Here is a 21,166-nt window from a genome sequence, read left to right as displayed (position 1 = left end):
ATGCTTAATCGTTTCTCTTTCTCCTTGGTCTTGAATCTTTTCCAAATGAATGAGAAAATAAAATCATTATAAAAATCACAACATCCACCTTTTGATGACTCTGGTTAGCCATTCCTAGAGTAAGGTAATAAATCTTTTGAGAAAGTATTTTACACGCCTCAAGCATTTTTCCATGTTCAAATTAAATATTTTTCATTTTCCTTCTTTTACTGTCAATTTTTTTATTTTATTTTTCTAATAGAATGAAGAGGCATGTCTCATCAAATAGCAAGTAGATAAATAGCTTCCATAAAAGAGAGTTTAAGCACACAAGGGACAGAGAGCCAACTAGTTAGTACTCGCAATTATAACACAACACCTAAAAAGCGTTTCATGGGGAAGACTGGAGGGAGTTCTTGGTTAGGCTTAATGAAGAAGGCTTTTAGATCACCTGTCAAAGAGAATGATATGAGAAACAGTAGAAGAAGAGAAGATGCTGAGCTAGAGGAAGAAGAAGAAGAAGAAGAAGAAGAAGAAGAAGAAGAAAAGGTACCTTTCCATGTTACTATGTGAAGCATGCAATGAGATGGGGAGACGAATTTACAACATGTTTTTTGAGTTCAATTAAATTCTAAATTTACTAATTTGTTGTTTGCAGAAGAGGGGAAAACGGCGATGGATCTTCCGACCGAAGCCTACGCTTCATGAAACAACAATTCATCACAATCAAGAAGAAAACACTGCCACCACCATCTCTTCGAGTGTAAGCACAGGAAATTCATTGCCAGAGAATACTGATTTGAAGCAAAGACGGGCAATAGAAGTAGCAATGGCTACTACAGCGGCTGCTGAGGCAGCAGTTGCTACAGCACAAGCGGCTATGAACATAATTCGACTCACAAGACCAACACTTTTAGTTAGACAACAGCGTGCCATTCTGAACATTCAGACAGCATTCAGAGGATACTTGGTATGTATACAAATGCAGTCTTGCTGAACATTATCACATATTGTCTGCCTTATTTTTTATGTAATTACTTCTTCTTATTATGAACAATTACTTATAATTATTATTTGATTACGTTATATGCACTAATAGTGTAAAATTGTTTGCACAATAAGTATCCTGATTATATATATAAAGCAAATTTCACTTCTAATTGAATGGCTACTGTATTTAATTTGTTTAGGCTAGGAAAGCACTTCGGGCTCTCAAGGGTGTGGTAAAGTTGCAAGCGTTAATAAGAGGGCACAATGTCCGAAAGCGAGCAAAAATTACACTCCAGTGCATGCAATCTCTTGTTCGAGTGCAAACTCAGGTGTGTGATCAACGAAGAAGGTTATCCTGTGAAGGAATTAGTTGTGGTTCCACTTTCAGAAAGTCAAAAATCATTCTCGATCTTCATCTCAGTGACACTGTGAGTGTCTTAAGTTTGTTGCTACATTTTCTATATATACATAAATTGGTGTATAGACCCTTCTGGTACATCACATAAAACTGAAACGACACGAGGAGTATATATATTAATTTTGTATATGGGAATATATGCAGTCTACAAATCAAGCTAGCACTGCGAACTACAGATATGATCACTCACATGCACTAGAGAAAGTTGAAGCTTTGTTGCAAAAAGCAAAGGAAGCTGCTAAACAACGCGAAAATACTCTGGCTTTTGCCTTCTCTCAGAAGGTATTAATTAATCTTTTTTACAATCGTCTTCTCTATGTAATCCAACTTCTCGTCTTTCCTTCAATACTAACAGTTTGAAAAATTACAGATGTGGACAGCGAATAAAGATGAAGACGCAAGTAGCAACAAAGAGCTTGACGAGGATCTGAGAGTTTTCCACAGGACAGATGTGAGAAATGGCAGAACTCTCAGCAGAGCTTCGTTTGATCAGCCAAGGGACCGCATAAAGAATATTGAAGTTGACACAACATGCTCTTATTCTGACTCAGATTATGATTTTTGGAGATTGCAAAATCAGTTTTATCAGGACGAGCAACAGAAGTTGTGTTCATATGCGGTCCCTTCTCCTCTCCGTGGAGTACAACAAAATCTACCGATACATTCACGCTTCACACCAACATCTAAGATGAAAAATATCCTAGTTCATTCAGCGAGCCCCCGCTGCAAAAGGGAAGAGAGGAGCCACCCGATGACTCTTCTCTCCCGTAGAGCGAATGAGCCAAATTACATGGCAGCTACTGCATCAGCCAAGGCTAGAGAACGGTCACATAGTGCTCCGAGGCGGATGCCTTTAACTCCAGAGAGAGAAAAAACTAGCACAGCAAAGAAACGCCTATCTTTCCCTATTCAAGGAACATCAAATGAGATTGTTAATAGTGATCAACATTTAGATCATAGATTGGTGAGCCCTGGATGGAAGAGTGTACCTACAGAACCATTTGGCATCGATCATTAGTCCAATAGGCATTCTTGTTAGGCACATAATACATATGCCCTAGATCCAATCTCATATTTGATGATTTAAACATATTTTTCTGAACTTTATTTAATATAAAAATATATGGCATCTCATATTCTTTTATCATAGTTATTATTAATTACTTGATTAATTTAATAAAGTCCTTGATTCAATTTTGAAACTTGTCATCGTGATGGAGATCATGCTAATGAGAGTAAAGTTTCTTATAATTTAATCTAAATTTGTTCTTGATCGTAGGATTATTAATTTGGACATTAGTAATCCGGTTAGATCAATATTTATGTGACCGTCTTTATGGGATAAAGATTAGTTGATCTCATTAACTAAATTGCATCGATAGATGATGCATATAGAGATATGATCATTGAACCGACTCATTGGATAATTCCTAATGGTTAGAATTACCATAAACTGTCAATAGGATATTCTCTTGAAGAATGTGATGTAAGAGATTCCTTTGACCTGATATCGTTATAGTAATTAACAAGTTATTTATTGTGCTTTGATACCAGACACCTATAGCCTTAGGGCGATAGTTGAAAGGATATTTGGTACGATTAAATACTTGTAGAATTAGTGATTGATCAAGATGGAATCTGTAACTCTTGGTAATGAGTTTAAGCTCCATGTTGTTATGAATTATAAACGACCAAATTAAGACCTTGGCCTGGGCAATTGAATGAAAGAAGAAAAGAGTTCTTAGGTCATTCAATGGTCGATTATATTTGACATGAACACATAGTTGGTCGCCTATTAGGATTTGACAGTTGAACCATATCCTAGGGTGATCCAGAGCAATAAGGACAGAAGGAATTACTACATTATTCTTCTACTGGTTCTTGAGAGTAAATTGTATACTTTATGCTATCCAGTCGTTAAGGAGTGTTGTTAGACGTCACCCTTGATTATATTGATGTGGTCAATTTACTACCAGTTTAGTATTGAACCTATGGGGTCGCACACTTACGAGTGTTCTGATCTTTGCTAAAGGATTAATTAACTTATTATTTGATAATTAAATTAAGGAATTTAATTAGTCAAATAGATTTAGTTATTAGTCCAAATGAAATATTATTATATTCTTTGCTAGCACAAAGGATATAATTAATATTGTGAACAAATTGAAGTTTTTATTTGGAATAGAAATTAAATTATATCTCTTGGTTGAAATATATGTGATATATATAATTAATATTATTTTATATAAGAGATGTATATAAAATGTAATATTAATAAAGGCTTGTTAATAAATCCATTTTTGAATTGGATTATTAATGTGTAATCGGCAGTTTCATCCTATTTGGAATGGGATTAATATTTTCAATAGGAAGATATTATATTAATATAAAAAGTTCATAAATAAGAGAATCCAACTTTGAGTTGGAGGATTCACATGAAAGACTCGGCAGTCACGTTTCAATTGAGACGTGATTTTCCTGTTTTCCATAAAATTCCATAAAGTTTATTTTTGAAATAAAACTTTTACCCTAAGTAAATCATTACCTCACCCAAATAGGAAAAGGGTTTATAGGTGATGCTATATAAAGGGTGATGGAGAAAATTTGCCGCATTATGATTAATTCTTGAGAAGAAAATCGCTTTGTGAAAGTGATAGTACAATACAAAGTCAAGAGAGAAAATACAATTACAAGAAAAGTGTTTCTTGTTCTTCTAATATTGAGTTGAGATTTTTGAGAAAAATTTCAACACAATATTCTTCGTTCAATTTTGTTTGCGGGTTTCGTTGATCAAAGAGTTAGATAGCAAGGATCGGTCTCGGTGTGGATACGCATATAGTCTTTGCACTATCGAAGAAATTTTGAAACGAGATTCTCTTCACCAGGTACGTCTTAGATCCGATATTTGACATGTAAATAAATTTTAAACATGAAAAGAACTGCCTAGGATTGTTATTATCTTCCGCTGCGTGTTACGAACATTTATACACAATCCTTCTGTGGTATCAGAGTCATGGTTTATTGTGTCTAAAATTTATTTACGAAATATTTTAATATTATATTTGAAGAGTTCAAACCATATGTCGCACCTCCTTTTTACCGCGCCCGCGGGGCGCGTGGGGAGTTTTCTCCAATTAAAGGACAGTCGAAACGGGATTTATTTAATTATTTCAGAGTCGCCACCTGGGAATTTTAAGGCGTCCCAAGTCACCAATTTTTAATCCCTGAATCGAGGAGAATATGACTCTGTTTATTATTCTGCGAACCAGAAATCCTGAGTAAGGAATTCTGTTAATCCGGAAGAAGGTGTTAGGCATTTTCGAATTCCGTGGTTCTAGCACGGTCGCTCAACTGTTTTTATTAATGGCTTAATTATCTTGACTTTTACTAAATGCGTCCTTATTGCATGATTTTTATTACCGCTTTTATTTATACTGCTTGTAATTAAGGACCCTTCTTTGAATCGAATCACGCGTACGTATATTCGTGTTATAAATTAAAAAAAATGCGGAATTGTGTCACGCGCACGTGTACACGATAATCTTGAAAATATATTTATTAAAAAAAACAATGATTTTTCGAAATTGTGTCGAATCAAGAATATTCGTCTTTCTTAAATAGTGAATCGCACATCCCGGGTTTTATGAAATAAATTTAATATTTTTCAAAGAAATTCGTTTTTTATTAAATATTCACTCGAAATTGCGCGTACGCATAATCCGAATTTTTGCTTTTTTTAAAAAAAATATAATCAGGGTGCGCGAACGCATCCCTGATTGCATAAAATCTTTGTTAATAATATTATGGACTTTCCCCAAATTGTTTATTATATCACGAGAAATATCCATTTAAGATACCCTTAAACTCTTGAAAAGAATTCACAATTTATTAAATATTGCCCGTCGATTATAATTTCCGCGTATAAATTATATTTATCCAGACTATTCAAATTCAAAGAAAAGAATAAAAATATGATTAACGTTATTTTCGGCAAATACAACATTATACATCTACCAAAGAATGAATTGCATATGAAACTAAAAAAATAAAATGATTCATAAAGGGAGGAAATATTTTCCAAGAATTTTCATTATTTACTTAGTGCAAATTCTATTTCTAATTACCATTGATATAAAGTGTTGCAATTTATGCTTGTACATCTCGTTTCATTCTCATATACTCGCTTTTAATCTAATAGGCCTAATTATTTGGTTAATTTATTTTATGAAGGTAGATAGGCATCGAGTTGATAGGAAAGGAGTTATTATACAAGTTAATTCAATAAAATTACCTTACATGCAACCTAACTGTATGTCGTAAACATTCATAACGTTTTAACATCGTAACAAGCTATATCATATCACCTTTCACCAACGTTTATACACACATCTATTATCTTTATAAAAATATACCATCAATACCATCTTAACCTTATTTAACAACAAGAGTTAGTAATGTAGTTTTCTTGATATTTCTACATTACTCTTTACTTAGCTAACAACACCATAAAATTTAAATAATGGCCCACTTTATGCCATGTTTCCTACCTTGACAATCTTAATTATACCTTCCCTTAATGAAAATTTCGAAACTAACCCTATTACAACACTTATACAAATTTCCAGAAATGACATTTAACTTACAACCATTACGTCGAAATATACTACTATTAAACCAACATGAAACAAAGCTGAATTTTTAACTAAAGAGCTCAAATGAATAGAAGATAGTATTACAATTCAAACTTTATTTGTTGTCATGTTGAAACCCTTCACAACATAGGTTTTAAAAGATATGTACCTGGAAATGAAGGTAGAAGGAGTAAATTTCAGCAGTTGCAGCAGTAACAAAATCAGCAAAATACCAGTATTCCCACAGATTTGAGCATTAATAAGACCCGAGGAACCCAGATGCACAGTGACAGTACTTTTAAGAAATTTCAGATTTTTAACTGAACAATGAGATCGAACAAATCCGGACAGATTTAATACAAAGAGTAATATTTCTGATTTTGAGACTTAAAACAAAGCAGACTGAAAAAGCTTTCAATTTCAAAACACAGAATCAGCTTCAATACTAACTTCCGATGTAGAATTCTGTTTTAATGTTTCTGTTTTCCTTTCTTTCTATATTCCTTTTCAGATTTCTGTTTCTGCTTGATTTTCCTCTCTCAAATTTTATCTTTTCCCTCTGTATATCTCTCTGTGTATATTTATCTCTGAGTGTATTCCCTAATGCCTTAAAAATCAGATCCCTTCTTCTAATGTCTGTCCCTGTATTTATACAGATCTGCCTGGACCCCTACTTTCTTTTAAAATCAGAAAATCATACCCCAAAATCTGCTTTTAAAACTTTAAATCCCATTAACCCTTTTCCTGATTTCCAGCATTCCACTACCTTTTGTTTCCCATTATCCCTTTAAATTAAAAGCCATTAACACCCACTTTCAGCCCACTATTATTATCATATTACCCTCACTGTTTTATCCCAGAAATATTACTGAAAAATCAGAACCTACTGCAAAACAGATTCTATAATCTGTATAAACTTAATTATCCTTCTGATTTACAGCTATAACCAATCCTATTAACCTCCTAACATAATTGTATTTGACCAACTTTTGTAAACTTGAATTCAAACTTGACATTACAACAATATTACATTGAGTTCAGCATAATAATTCAAACTGAACTTCAAATTTGAACCAAAATCAAACAAACACAGGAGCATTGTCAATATAGTGACAATGCCCTGAAACTCATTGATTCAGAAATTAACATATACACAACATTCATTTTGCTTCACTGATTTGCCAACAAACATGATTTAATTGACGAGTATTAATCAGTTGACTATTTACAACATTTGTCCATAATCAGTTTAAAACAATAGAAGCAGACTGTTTCAGTCAGCATTTTCAGAAATGAAAATTCGTAATATAACTAATCGACGAACTTAATCGAGTCGATTACACATATTGTAAACAATCACAACCAATAGAAATAATTCATGTTTGGATTAAGTAGACGGGTAGGAGACAAAGATGACAGAATTAATCAAAATAAAAACATGAAAAATTAACAGGTTATTAAACAAACAAGAATACATGTAGAATACTCATAAGAAACAGAAAAAATACCTTTGAATCCTTCAATTTTATTCCGACTTGGACTCAACTTGGATTCGGACTTTGTTTGAAATCAAACAGACCTTAGTCGAAGTATTTTCCACTGAAAATACTTCGACTAAGGTCGATTAAACCTCAATCTTTTAATCAATTTGGACAAAATCCAGAAGTTTGGTATTTCTAGGGTTCCTGAAGGTTTGATTTGGGATTTACTCATTTCTGGTTAGATTCGAGGGAAACCAAAGATGTTCTAGGCACGAGGGAGGTCAGGGGGTAACTGGTGTGAGTTTGAAGTAGGTTGGGATAAGGTCGGGTTGTACTCGAATCTTCAAATGAAGATTCGAGTAGTTCCAGTATGATTCGAACCATGCAACTAACAGATCCTTGGTGAGGGAATTTAGGAGAAGCTGTGGTGTTAATTTGAGAGCCATTGGAAAGGTTTAAGTTTTCAGACCCACCTTCGATTTAATATTCGAAGAGTTGGGGTCTGATTTGAAGGAAACTAAGGTCAGATCGGTGTAGAGGATGTTCAGGGGGTTCTAGGGTGTTATTTTGGTGACCGGCGGCGGCGTTGTTGCCACCGGGTTTCAGGCGGTGGGATCCTAGGGCGGCTAGGGTTAGGGGTGAGTTTTGGAAGGGACGATGAACAGTAGAGATGAGGGGGGATGTTCAGTTAGGGGTCGGGGTAGGGGTTTGGGACTTATATAGGGGTGGGGTGGATTGATCTCATCCGTTGGATCAATTAAGATGCATGGTTGAGATCAATCCACTTAACCAAACGTTGTCGTTTGGTTGAAATTCGGGGTCAGGCTGGATCGGGTCAAAGGGTCGGGTAAAGGGTTACGGGTAAGGGGGTGAGATCTCCGCCGTTGGATTGATTCAATCCAGCGGTCCTTGATGAAGCGTGACCAAACGCTGTCGTTTTGGCTCGTGTAAATTGGACCGGACAGGCTTGTTTGGACTGGGCTTATGGGGCTCATTTTGTTTGGGCCTGGATTCAGGTCCAGGTCCGATTTTCTTTTTTACAACTTATTTTTTATTCTCTAATTTTATTATTAATCATTAAAATCTTAATTAAAATTATAAAACAATTTTAATCTTACACAAAAATATTAATTACTTTATAACAACTATTTAACACATAGTCAAAACATTAATCACACAGTAACATATTTAAAAATAGAACAAATGCATATTTTTGTGATTTTATTTAAATTATCTTTCAAATGCATAGTTAAATCCTATATGCATGCAACATGTATTTTATTTTATTTTTTATTTTATTATGACAAAGTAAACATTTACGGACATAACACAAATATTTAACTCCACGCAAATTCAAGAATTACACAGTAAAAGAAATTTATTTTATTTTTTGATTTATTTTGGAGTAGTTTTCGTAAGGCAAAATCACGTGCTCACAGCTGCCCCTCTTTGTGCGGAAACTCGAAGAGTTTTCGTTCAAAGATAAAGTGAGCGGATACGAGCGATTTTTGCCCGTTCAAATACTCCGTGGGAAGCATTCTTTTTTGAAAGATTTGACCGAACCTCTGCTTCAAAGGTTTCCTACATATCCTTGGCTATAAAGGAATCAGGTCAATGTAGTTCGGGAAGTTTTGGGTAGCTGGGACTATCGTGGGACTGTGATGTTACTGCTGCCTCATGCTGTTTTTACTGCTTTCTGACCTCCTTATTACACCTTACTTCAAAGGTAATACAAAAACTAAACTAGATTATGGTACAGGAATTATAAAAAATCTTATCTAGGTCATGCCCTTGCGTTTCTTGTTGTCTTGATATCTTGGTGACTCTTGGGCATTTGGCTTATTCCGTATTCTTTTTCATTATGTCCCGTATTTTCTTTTGGGACTCTTGTTGTTTCTTGCTGGGGATTTTGTTGGACTCCTCTGCTTTATTGATTTCTAAGTGTGCTCCTTTTTCATATGAGCGGGCTTTTGATTTCAACACTTCAATTGCATTCCCTCGTTCTCCAGGTGGGTGCCTTGACTGCTTCTTTTCTTTCTTCATCCTCATTCTCCAGGTGGACGCCTGACTTCTTTTTAACTTTCTCATCCTCATTCTCCAGGTGGACGCCTGACTTCTTCAATTCTTCATCCTCATTCTCCAGGTGGACGCCTGACTTCTTCTTTTCTCATCCTCATTCTCCAGGTGGACGCCTGACTTCTTTAATTCTCATCCTCATTCTCCAGGTGGACGCCTGACTTCTTTAATTCTTCATCCTCATTCTCCAGGTGGATGCCTGACTTCTTTAATTCTCATCCTCATTCTCCAGGTGGACGCTTGACTTCTTTAATTCTTATCCTCATTCTCCAGGTGGACGCCTGACTTCTTCAATTCTCATCCTCATTCTCCAGGTGGACGCCTGACTTCTTCTTTTCTCATCCTCATTCTCCAGGTGGACGCCTGACTTCTTCAATTTCTTCATCCTCATTCTCCAGGTGGACGCCTGACTTCTTCAATTCTTCATCCTCATTCTCCAGGTGGACGCCTGACTTCTTCTTTTCTCATCCTCATTCTCCAAGTGGACGCCTGACTTCTCTTTAATTCTTCATCCTCATTCTCCAGGTGGACGCCTGACTTCTTTTATTTTTATCCTCATTCTCCAGGTGGACGCCTGACTTCTTTAATTCTCATCCTCATTCTCCAGGTGGACGCCTGACTTCTTCAATTCTCATCCTTATTCTCCAGGTGGACGCCTGACTTCTTCTTTTCTCATACTCATTCTCCAGGTGGACGCCTGACTTCTTCAATTTCTTCATCCTCATTCTCCAGGTGGACGCCTGACTTTTTTAATTCTCATCCTCATTCTCCAGGTGGACGCCTGACTTCTTTTTTTTTTCCTCATTCTCCAGATGGACGCCTGACTTCTTTAATTCTTCATCCTCATTCTGCAGGTGGACGCCTGACTTCTTTAATTCTTCATCCTCATTCTTCAGGTGGACGCCTGACTTCTTTTTTTTCTTTGTCCTCATTCTCCAGGTGGACGCCTGACTTCTTCTTCTCTCATCCTCATTCTCCAGGTGGATGCCTGACTTCTTCTTTTCTCATCCTCATTCTCCAGGTGGATGCCTGACTTCTTTAATTCTCATCCTCATTCTCCAGGTGGACGCCTGACTTCTTTAATTATTCATCCTCATTCTCCAGGTGGACGCCTGACTTCTTCAATTCTTCATCCTCATTCTCCAGGTGGACGCCTGACTTCTTCTTTTCTCATCCTCATTCTCCAGGTGGACGCCTGACTTCTTTAATTCTCATCCTCATTCTCCAGGTGGACGCCTGACTTCTTTAATTCTTCATCCTCATTCTCCAGGTGGACGCCTGACTTCTTTTTCTCATCCTCATTCTCCAGGTGGACGTTTGACCTCTTTAATTCTTATCCTCATTCTCCAGGTGGACGCCTGACTTCTTCAATTCTCATCCTCATTCTCCAGGTGGACGCCTGACTTCTTCAATTCTTCATCCTCATTCTCCAGGTGGACGCCTGACTTCTTTAATTCTCATCCTCATTCTCCAGGTGGACGCCTGACTTCTTCAATTCTTCATCCTCATTCTCCAGGTGGACGCCTGACTTCTTCAATTCTTCATCCTCATTCTCCAGGTGGACGCCTGACTTCTTTAATTCTCATCCTCATTCTCCAGGTGGACGCCTGACTTCTTTAATTCTCATCCTCATTCTCCAGGTGGACGCCTGACTTCTTCTTCTTTACCAGGTATTTCTTGACACAAATATTGTATTTGCCCCTATTTTAAATCAAAGAAAACTTCGTTAGTTTAAAGCAGGGTGGTTGAATGGGGTATTCTTGCCGATGGTGATGCTTCTCTTCGTCTCTCTTTATTGCCTTGGAATGGTTGAAAAGACTGTTTTGTCCTTGTAATTGATCCTTGACTATAGGATTCCCCTCTGTATGTTTTCCTTCAAACCCTTTTAACTGTAATCATATGTCCCCTGACTTTGCTGATCCACTTTTGATTTCACCTTTCTTACAACCATATCTTTTATCTCCCACCTTTCGTGGCCGTATTTCGCAACCTTGAATCTTGGTAGTATACCTTGACATTCCTTCTTATTTGTTTGGAATAAAACTTATCTCAAGGCTTTTAGAAAAGTAAGATTATTAGTGATGAAACACGCTGATTTCAACAATTATAGAATGAAAAGAAAAATCCAAGTTTGGATGACTGTTGGAGAAAGGAATAAAGGACTTATCTGATTGGAATTACTGGCACCAATGATCAGGGTATGCATTTCGGATTAATCAACCCAGTCTTTTAATCAATCTCCTTTCAATTGTCTCAAGGAGTTTTCATCGATAAACTTTCCTCATTTTTCACTTCTTCACTTCCTTTTCGCCTTATGGTGCCTACGAAGGTTTTCACCAATAAGACTCTCTCATTTTACTTTTCTCTCAACTTCCGTCGCCTTATGGTGCCCGTGTGGGTTTTCACCTATAAGACTCTCTCATTTTTACTTTCTTTTCTTGTTTGTACCAGAGTGTTATGAACCATCTTCATTTGCTTGACTCAGCATTTTTCTAAGATTGGTCGAAAGGTCTTTCTGGTATGGGGTTAGAAATGGAAAAGGTATTTAAAAGCTAAACAGTTCTGGTATGGGTTTAAAATTACAACTCTTGGAATCTTTTTCTTATTTCCAATACAATTTCTGCCCCAGTTTTTGATTGGGGTCACTTGACATAACTTTTTGTGCACATCATGTATATTGTGCATCCTATGACCGAGCCGTGAGACGCCTACGTATCCTTCTTTGAGGAATCAGGTCAAACGTAGTTCACTAAATAATAGTGATGTTTTTTTTCTCTTTTTTTTATTTGATTTTCATTGCTTCCAAGAGGGGGTAGGAAAGAAACAAGTATGGCTCAAAGGGGGGAAACAAAGGGTATAGTGTTTGGATAGCAGAATAAATTGCCTTTGTCATTCCAATCTTCGAAATAATGCTAAATACAAACATTCAAAAATTTTATGCATAATATCTCTTTACCGCGTCAGAATTGATCGCCATATCTATGCATTTGCCTTCAATATCTTTTAAACATAGTGCACCATTCGATAATACTCTGGTCACAATGAATGGTCCTTGCCAATTCGGGGCAAATTTGCCTTTTGCCTCGACCTGATGTGGAAGAATACGTTTCAGCACATGCTGACCTACTTCAAACTTCCGGGGACGCACCTTTTTGTTGTATGCTCTTTCTATTCTTCTTTGATATAATTGACCATGACATACTGCGGCCAATCGTTTTTCATCAATCAAGTTTAACTGTTCCAGACGGGTTTTGACCCATTCATCATCATCAATCTTTGCTTCGACGATGATCCGAAGGGAAGGAATCTCAACTTCTGCAGGAATTACTGCTTCAGTGCCATATACCAACAAATAAGGAGTTGCTCCTACTGAAGTGCGAACAGTAGTGCGGTATCCCAATAATGCAAATGGTAATTTTTCATGCCATTATTTTGAACCTTCTACCATTTTCCGAAGTATCTTCTTTATGTTTTTGTTGGCTGCTTCTACTGCTCCATTCGCCTTGGGCCGATATGGGGTAGAGTTACGATGTGTAATCTTAAACTGTTGACATACTTCCTTCATTAAGTTGCTGTTAAGATTAGCACCGTTATCTGTGATGATCACCTTCGGGATTCCGAATCGACATATGATATTTGAGTGGACAAAATCGACCACAGCTTTCTTGGTCACTGATTTGAATGTCTTGGCCTCAACCCATTTGGTAAAATAATCAATAGCTACCAGAATGAACCTGTGCCCATTGGATGCTGCCGGCTCAATTGGTCCAATCACATCCATGCCCCAGGCAACGAAGGGCCATGGTGCCGACATTGTGTGCAACTCGGATGGTGGAGAATGAATCAAATCTCCGTGTATTTGGCATTGATGACACTTGCGCACAAAACTGATACAATCTCGCTCCATGGTAAGCCAATAGTAACCGGCTCGGAGGATTTTCTTTGCCAACACATATCCACTCATGTGGGGTCCGCAAACTCCTGAATGTACTTCAGACATGACAGCTGTAGCTTGTCTGGCATCTATGCATCTTAATAATCCAAGATCTGGTGTTCTTTTATACAAAACTCCTCCGCTTAAGAAGAATCCATTTGCCAATCGCCTAATGGTCCTCTTTTGATCTCCTGTGGCTTGTGCGGGATATATCCCCATCCTGATATACTCCTTGATGTCGTGGAACCATGGTTCACCATCAAATTCTTCTTCAACCATATTGCAATAAGCGTGCTGATCGTGGACTTGAATATGTATTGGATCTACATAAGCTTTGTCCGGATGGTGCAACATTGATGCCAGGGTAGCCAATGCATCGGCAACCTCATTATGGATTCTTGGAATATGTTGGAATTCCACTGATTGAAACCGCTGACAAAGATCATGTAGACATTGTCGGTATGGTATGAGCTTCAAGTCTCGGGTTTCCCATTCTCCTTGAATTTGATGTACCAAAAGATCCGAATCTCCCATGACTAAGATTTCTCGGATACCCATGTCTGCGGCTAGCCTTAACCCCAAAATGCAAGCTTCATATTCAGCCATATTATTGGTGCAATAAAATCGTAATTGAGCCGTAACAGGATAGTGATGCCCTGTTTCAGAAATGATTACAGCTCCTATTCCGACTCCTTTCATGTTAGCGGCTCCATCAAAGAAAAGTTTCCAGCCAGGCTTTTCAATTCGCTCCACCTCATCGATATGCATTGTTTCTTCATCAGGAAAATAAGTTTTCAACGGCTCATATTCCTCATCGACCGGGTTTTCGGCTAAATGATCGGCCAGTGCTTGAGCCTTCATTGCAGTTCGAGTCACATAGATGATGTCGAATTCTGTGAGCAATATCTGCCACTTTGCAAGTCTTCCCGTTGGCATAGGCTTTTGAAAAATGTATTTCAATGGATCCAACCGAGAAATGAGGTAAGTAGTGTAGGATGACAAATAGTGTTTCAATTTTTGAGCTACCCATGTTAGGGCGCAACATGTCTTTTCCAGATGAGTATACTTAACCTCATAAGCTGTGAACTTCTTGCTAAGGTAGTAGATGGCCTGTTCTTTTCTGCCAGTGAGGTCATGTTGCCCCAATACACAACCAAATGAATTTTCCAAAACCGTCAAGTAAAGAATCAAAGGTCTTCCTGGCTCTGGCGGGACCAACACGGGTGGGTTTGACAAGTACCCTTTTATTTTATCGAACGCTTCTTGACACTCATCGGTCCATTTGACCGCAGCATCCTTTTTTAACAATTTGAAAATTGGCTCACAGGTTGTTGTGAGCTGAGCAATAAACCTGCTGATGTAATTTAACCTTCCCAACAAACTCATTACTTCAGTTTTGTTTCTTGGAGGTGACAGTTCTTGGATGGCTTTGATCTTTGATGGGTCTAGCTCGATGCCTCGTCGACTGACTATGAATCCCAGCAACTTTCCAGATGGAACTCCAAATGCGCACTTGGCAGGGTTAAGCTTGAGGTTGTACCTGCGAAGTCTTAAGAAGAACTTCCTCAAATCCCCAACGTGGTTGGCCTGATGCTTTGATTTTATGATCACATCGTCCACGTATACCTCAATCTCCTTGTGTATCATATCATGAAACACTGTGGTCATTGCTCTCATATAGGTTGCTCCGGCGTTCTTTAAACCGAATGGCATTACCCGGTAGCAATAAGTTCCCCATGGTGTGATGAATGCCGTCTTTTCTGCATCTTCTTCATCCATTAGAATTTGATGATACCCGGCATAACAATCCACGAAAGACCCTATATCATGCTTGGCACAATTGTCGATCAAAATATGGATATTGGGTAATGGGAAATTATCCTTTGGACTTGCTTTGTTGAGATTGCGATAGTCGACGCATACTCTAATTTTGCCGTCTTTCTTTGGTACAGGAACGATATTAGCCAACCAAACAGGATATCGAGTGACTCGAATGACCTTTGCTTCCAATTGTTTGGTGATTTCTTCCTTAATTCTCACACTCATGTCAGGCTTGAATTTTCTCAGCCTCTGCTTGACAGGAGGCACCGTTGGATCGGTGGGCAATTTGTGAACCACTAAATCAGTGCTCAGGCCCGGCATGTCGTCATACGACCATGCAAAAACATCTTTGAATTCTATGAGTGCTTTAATTAACTCCTCTCGGATCTTTGGTTCCAGATGGACACTTATTTTAGTTTCTCGGATATTACTCGTGTCCCCTATATTGATGTCCTCGGTATCACTTAAGTTAGGTTTGATTTTTTCCTCAAAGTGAATTAACTCTTTACTAATCTCTTCAAAAACCTCATCTTCATCATATTCTGATTCATAATCACAATATATTTCTTGAATTATTACTTCGGAACCAGATTGATTTTTAAGACTGGGCTGAGGATTCCTCATGCATGCCATATCACTAGAGCCAGCGTAAAAGGAACTGTACAGGAAAGAAGAAAAAGAAAAGAAAACTATCAGGAATGATAATAAAAAGGAAACTGCTTTTTATTGGATGATGAAAGATAACAAGGTTTTGCACACTTCAAACAAACTGTAAGATAAGCTTTGGGATTACAACCCTGAAGTAACCCAAACAAACTGAAAGAAAATCAAAATAAACTACCAAGACTCCTTTCGAATTGGGAGAGGAGTGGCTTTCCAATTACTGAGCTTTGTTTCTGGCCCAACGAGTTGAACTTCTGCGTTGCTACACCCTTCTCCGCTTTCCAACATATTCACATCACTAAACAATTTCTCGAATCTTTCAATTAATTCCTCCTCAGGATTGACCTGGGATTTAGGAATTGTTGTTATCGGGCGATTTTTAGCACCGGTCTTGACAAAAGACTTTGACAGATGTGGGACTGGTTTTGGAAGAACCCATGCTTGGTGTTTCAGCTTCCTAGCCCTTATCACGTCATTGGCAGTGGGTATGAACCCCAAACCGAATGTTCCCCAGTTCTCGGGGAGAGATACTGGTTGTATAATTCCTTGCAAAGATAAACCCAGACCTTTGCCGGGTATAAAGCCATTCTTTAACATTTCATAAGCTACCATGACTGATGCAGAGGATATCTTTGGATTTGGAAGGTATTTCCCCTCTGGAATTTTCTCTATCGACACTGTGTCGGTCACTTGGTATACCCATGGTCCCTGGTCATTTTCTGTTCCCTCGACCGGTACAATGGTACTGCTGTGAGCATTTAAACTTTCTTCTCCATACACGACTACTTCTTGATGATCCCATTCAAACTTGACAGCCTGATGTAGTGTTGACGGGACTGCTTTAGCAGCATGGATCCATGGTCGACCCAACAACAAGTTGTAAGAAACAGTTATGTCCAACACTTGGAATTCCATTGTGAATTCAACTGGCCCTATTGTTAGTTCCAACACTATGTCGCCAAATGAATCTCTGCTTCCACCGTCAAACCCCCGTACGCAGATACTATTCTTCTGGATCCTCTCCTCTTTAATTTTTAATTTGCTTAAAGTGGAGAGAGGGCATATGTTTGCACTTGACCCATTGTCAACCAATACCCGGGTTACTACGGAGTTTTCACATTTCACGGTGAGGTAAAGAGCTTTGTTGTGCTCGGTACCTTCCACAGGTAATTCATCATCAGCAAATGTAATTCTGTTTGTCTCAAAGATTCTGTTGGCTATTTTTCCCAAATGATTTACAGAGATCTTTTCAGGAACATGAGCCTCATTCAGGATTTTCATCAAAGCCAGACGGTGCTCCTCTGAATGGATCAGTAATGACAACAATGAAATTTGAGCGGGGGTCTTCTTTAATTGATCCACAACAGAATAATCATGGAGTTTCATTTTTCTTAAAAACTCCTCCGCCTCTTCTTCCGTCACAGCTCTCTTTGTTGGCGTTGGATTATTTTTAGTTTTTCTTAACTCTTCGGGAGTAAAACATCTTCCCGAACGAGTCAAGCCTTGCACCTCACACACTTCTTCCTTGATTTCTTTTCCCTTGTACATTACAGTCACTCGTTCGTAGTTCCATGGGATGGCTTTGTTGTTGATGACCGGCAGCTGGATTACAGGTGCAATAATAACCCGATCTGTACGGGCTCCTTCCACGAATACAATGGGTTTGTTAGCAACCCCTGGTACTATCACTTTCGGCCTTTCTTGTTTTGCAGCAACTTTGCTCGATGATCCCTCATCGACTATCATAGATGGTTCATCACCATTTTTGTTCTGCTTAGACACCGGCTTCTCCTCTATTAACTGCTTATCTGGCTTGGTTTCATGAGACTTGATCATCATGACAGTTTGTGACGGCTTCTTTGTCTCCCCATCAGCTTGTATGATTTCTATCATATTAGCCTCTTGATGGGCTGGCATTGGATTTCTATTGATATTTGGGGCTTCGGGGGTTTGAACCTCGATTTTATTAGTATCAATCAGCTCTTGTATTGCATTTTTCAAATGCCAGCATTTCTCCGTATCATGGCCTGGTGCACCGGAGCAATATTCACAGCTAATGGTGTAATCCAGATTCTTTGGAGGAGGATTGGGTAGCTTGGATTGTATTGGTCTCAGCATGTCTAGCTGTCTCAGCCTGTGGAACAGACTAGTGTAAGACTCTCCCAATGGAGTGTAAGTTTTCTTTTTCTGTTCCCTTTCTCCCCTGAATGCTGGCCTAGGCCTGAAACCTGGTCCGGGATAGGCTCGTGGGTAAGTATTTGGTGTGACAGGAGCACGCCAATTGGTGTGAACAGGTGGCTGATTGTATGCTTGAGCATGGTTAATGGAAAAATGAGGCTCTGAAGGGTGATAGTAGTGTTGGGATGAATCATGGTGGTAAGCTGATTGGCGAGGTCGTTGTTGATTATAGTAAAGCGGTGAACCTCTGGGTCCCGGCCAAATTCCTGAATCAACTACTGTTGCTTCCTCCCTCTTCTTTCTTCCGATTCCTCCTACCCCGCCTTGAATAGCTTGAGTAGTTGCCTTAATTGCTGAATAGCTCATGATTTTATTTGTCTTGAGGCCTTCTTCCACCATACCTCCCATCTTCACTACTTCGTTGAATGATTTCCCAACCGCTGAAACCAAATGGGCATAGTAAGTCGGTTCCAAGGCTTGGAGGAAGTAGTCTACCATTTCGCTCTCCTTCATAGGAGGATCCACTCTTGCTGCCTGTTCTCTCCACCGAAAACCATACTCTCTGAAACTTTCATTGTGTTTCTTCTCAAATTTTGTCAAAGATAATCGATCTGGGATGATTTCCAGATTGTATTGGAAATGGTATGCGAATGCCTGTGCCAGGTCATCCCAGGTGTACCATCTCCCATGGTCCTGGCGTGTATACCACTCCAAAGCTGATCCGCTTAAACTTTGACTGAAGTAAGCCATCAATAATTCATCCTTTCCCCCAGCTCCTCGCATCTTGCTACAGAAACCCCTTAAGTGAGCTACTGGGTCGCCGTGCCCGCTGTATAGGTCAAATTTGGGCATCTTGAAACCAACTGGCAATTGTACATTGGGGAATAAGCATAAATCTTTGTATGCTACACTGACTTGCCCGCCTAATCCTCGCATGTCTCTGAACGATTGTTCTAGACTCTTGACCTTCCTGAACATCTCTTCTTGTTCAACATTTTTAGCTGGCTTGTCAATTTCGGTTGGGAGATCAAAACGAGGAGTAGTTGAATGAATTTCGGAAGCTTTGAGGGTGGGCTCCGGGGGCAATATTGGTTGTCCTGGGCCTGGAATGTAGGCTCACTAGGAGATTTGTGGAATGTAGCAAGGGGAGGTGCTACGAAAATAGGAGTCATAGGTGGAGGAAAATATGGAACGGGTTTCGGAGGTGGAGACTGCGGTGTCTGAGAGGTGGTGCCTCGGTAGTGCTGGTAAATGGGGAAGTTTGGGGATAATTCAGTGGTAATATTATCCTGAGTTTGGGTCATTGATGGAGCGGGGTTATTTGGGTAAGATGGGGGTAACTGTCCTGTAGACCAGACTTGGTACATCTCAGCCATTTGCTGCTTGAGCTTAAATATCTCTTCTTTCATTTTCCCGACATCCATCTCCTCTATCTCCATACCTGTGTCAACATCTGGGATAGACATACTTTCGGGTATTGGTCCTTTTGATCTTGTGTGATAGTGATAATATGCCAGTATACTCTTTAGAGAAACTAACTGCTTGAATTCTGGAAATGAACAAACTTGTTAGTTTTGAGAGTTTAACACATATATAATCACACGTTGAGATGCAATGCTCCTAGACAAATAATCCCTTTCTATTATGCATTTGCTCGGCTGCTTGTGTCGTCCCAGCTTTCTTGAAATTTTTATTGTCATTCACTTTTATTTATTATATATATCTTTTATCGTGGTGGTCGAATCTTAGAGATTGCCTACGTATCATGCCTTACATGAATCAGACCTTGCGTAGTTCGGACTAAAAGGCAATCACTTTTATTCATTACACAAAGATGGAATTACATTTGAAAACTTTAAGAAAATGGCTTGAAACACACACACTTAAATCAAAATAAAAGATACAATTCTTAACATCTCACAACATGCCCCACTTTCCACTTTTGTTGTCAAATATTGGATTATCTGCTCAATGTGGGGCTTGACCTGGATGGCCTCCCAGCGTACGATACATCCTTTCCAACTCCATTGCTAGATGACGAGCAAAAGTGGGCGCATGCTCTGTAAACCTTTCATAATCCATTCCTTGGCAGTTTACATAACTTTGAGATGTGAAGACTGCCAGGTCGTGGATTTGTGCCCTGAAACCTTGGAGACGTTGGTCTTGGTCTTGCAATTGCTGCTGACGAGTGGTGGCTATATCTCTGACACGGTTTTCACGATCTAGAGCTGATTCTAACAGAGCTCGGAGTCTGGCCTGCTCTAATCTTGCTTGCGATCTTTCCCTGTCGAGGTCTGCTTGTTGATGTTCTCTGTTGCATCTTCTTGCCTCTTCTAGTTGTGCACGAAGCTGGTCTTCTGATCGCATCCAATAGTCTTTTTCCTTCTTGAATTGTGCCTTGTCTTTTTCGGATTGCCTATCTTGGCGTTCCTTGTTAGATCTGGCTTCTTCGTTTAATTGTTGGATCCTTTCTTTTGCTTTGCTCAATGCCCTTTCGTTTTCCGCAAGAATGGAATCATAATCTTGCATTCTTTCAAAGAGATTGGCGATGGTTTTTTGATCCTTCCAGCTCCTCTTTGGCGTTTCAGAAACTCTTTTCATTTTTTGGAATCGAGCATGAAGATTTTCATTCTCACAAGCTAGACTCTTTTTCTCGCCTTCGGCTTCTTGTGCTTGCAAATCTTTCTCCAAACTGAGGCTTCTTAGATTTTCTTTTAGGGCATGGATAGTTGCTTTGTACCCTTTTTCCTTTTCTCCCCAGATCAACCGTTCTTGGATTTTATCATTGAAGTTTTGAACATGGGGTCTTTTTGTTGGCCTTCTTAGCTCAGGCTCTGGTACATCATCCACGCGAGACCGTTTTTCAAACCACCTTGCATATCCAGGATTTATCTCACCCTTTGTAGCGTCTGGGACTTGAGTATCACTTTTCAAGTATCGGCACCCATTCCACATCTGCTGAAGTAGAGCCTCGGGAATAGTGGCTTCTGGGTGT

The 21,166-nt window shown here is 38.9% G+C and overlaps 1 protein-coding gene across 2 annotated transcripts; it reads left to right on the top strand.

The window, feature by feature from the left end:
• The first annotated feature begins 285 nt into the window (after window positions 1-285).
• LOC104210976 (protein IQ-DOMAIN 18-like) lies at window positions 286-2,485 on the top strand. Of its 2 annotated transcripts, none has more exons than XM_070160517.1 (5): window positions 286-528; window positions 641-949; window positions 1,170-1,397; window positions 1,532-1,669; window positions 1,758-2,485. In XM_070160517.1, exons 1-5 carry the CDS (start codon window positions 373-375, stop codon window positions 2,403-2,405), a joined length of 1,479 nt encoding a protein of 492 aa, XP_070016618.1. In that variant the 5' UTR covers window positions 286-372; the 3' UTR covers window positions 2,406-2,485. The 2 variants fall into 2 exon arrangements, with proteins under 2 accessions (XP_070016618.1, XP_009758266.1); XM_009759964.2 differs by having other exon boundaries at window positions 638-949.
• Window positions 2,486-21,166: the final 18,681 nt, after the last annotated feature.

Source organism: Nicotiana sylvestris, chromosome 10, assembly GCF_000393655.2.
Source record: "Nicotiana sylvestris chromosome 10, ASM39365v2, whole genome shotgun sequence".
NCBI classification, from domain to species: Eukaryota; Viridiplantae; Streptophyta; class Magnoliopsida; order Solanales; family Solanaceae; genus Nicotiana; species Nicotiana sylvestris.
Note: the sequence above shows the minus strand (reverse complement) of the source record. Positions and strands in the feature narration are given on the sequence as shown.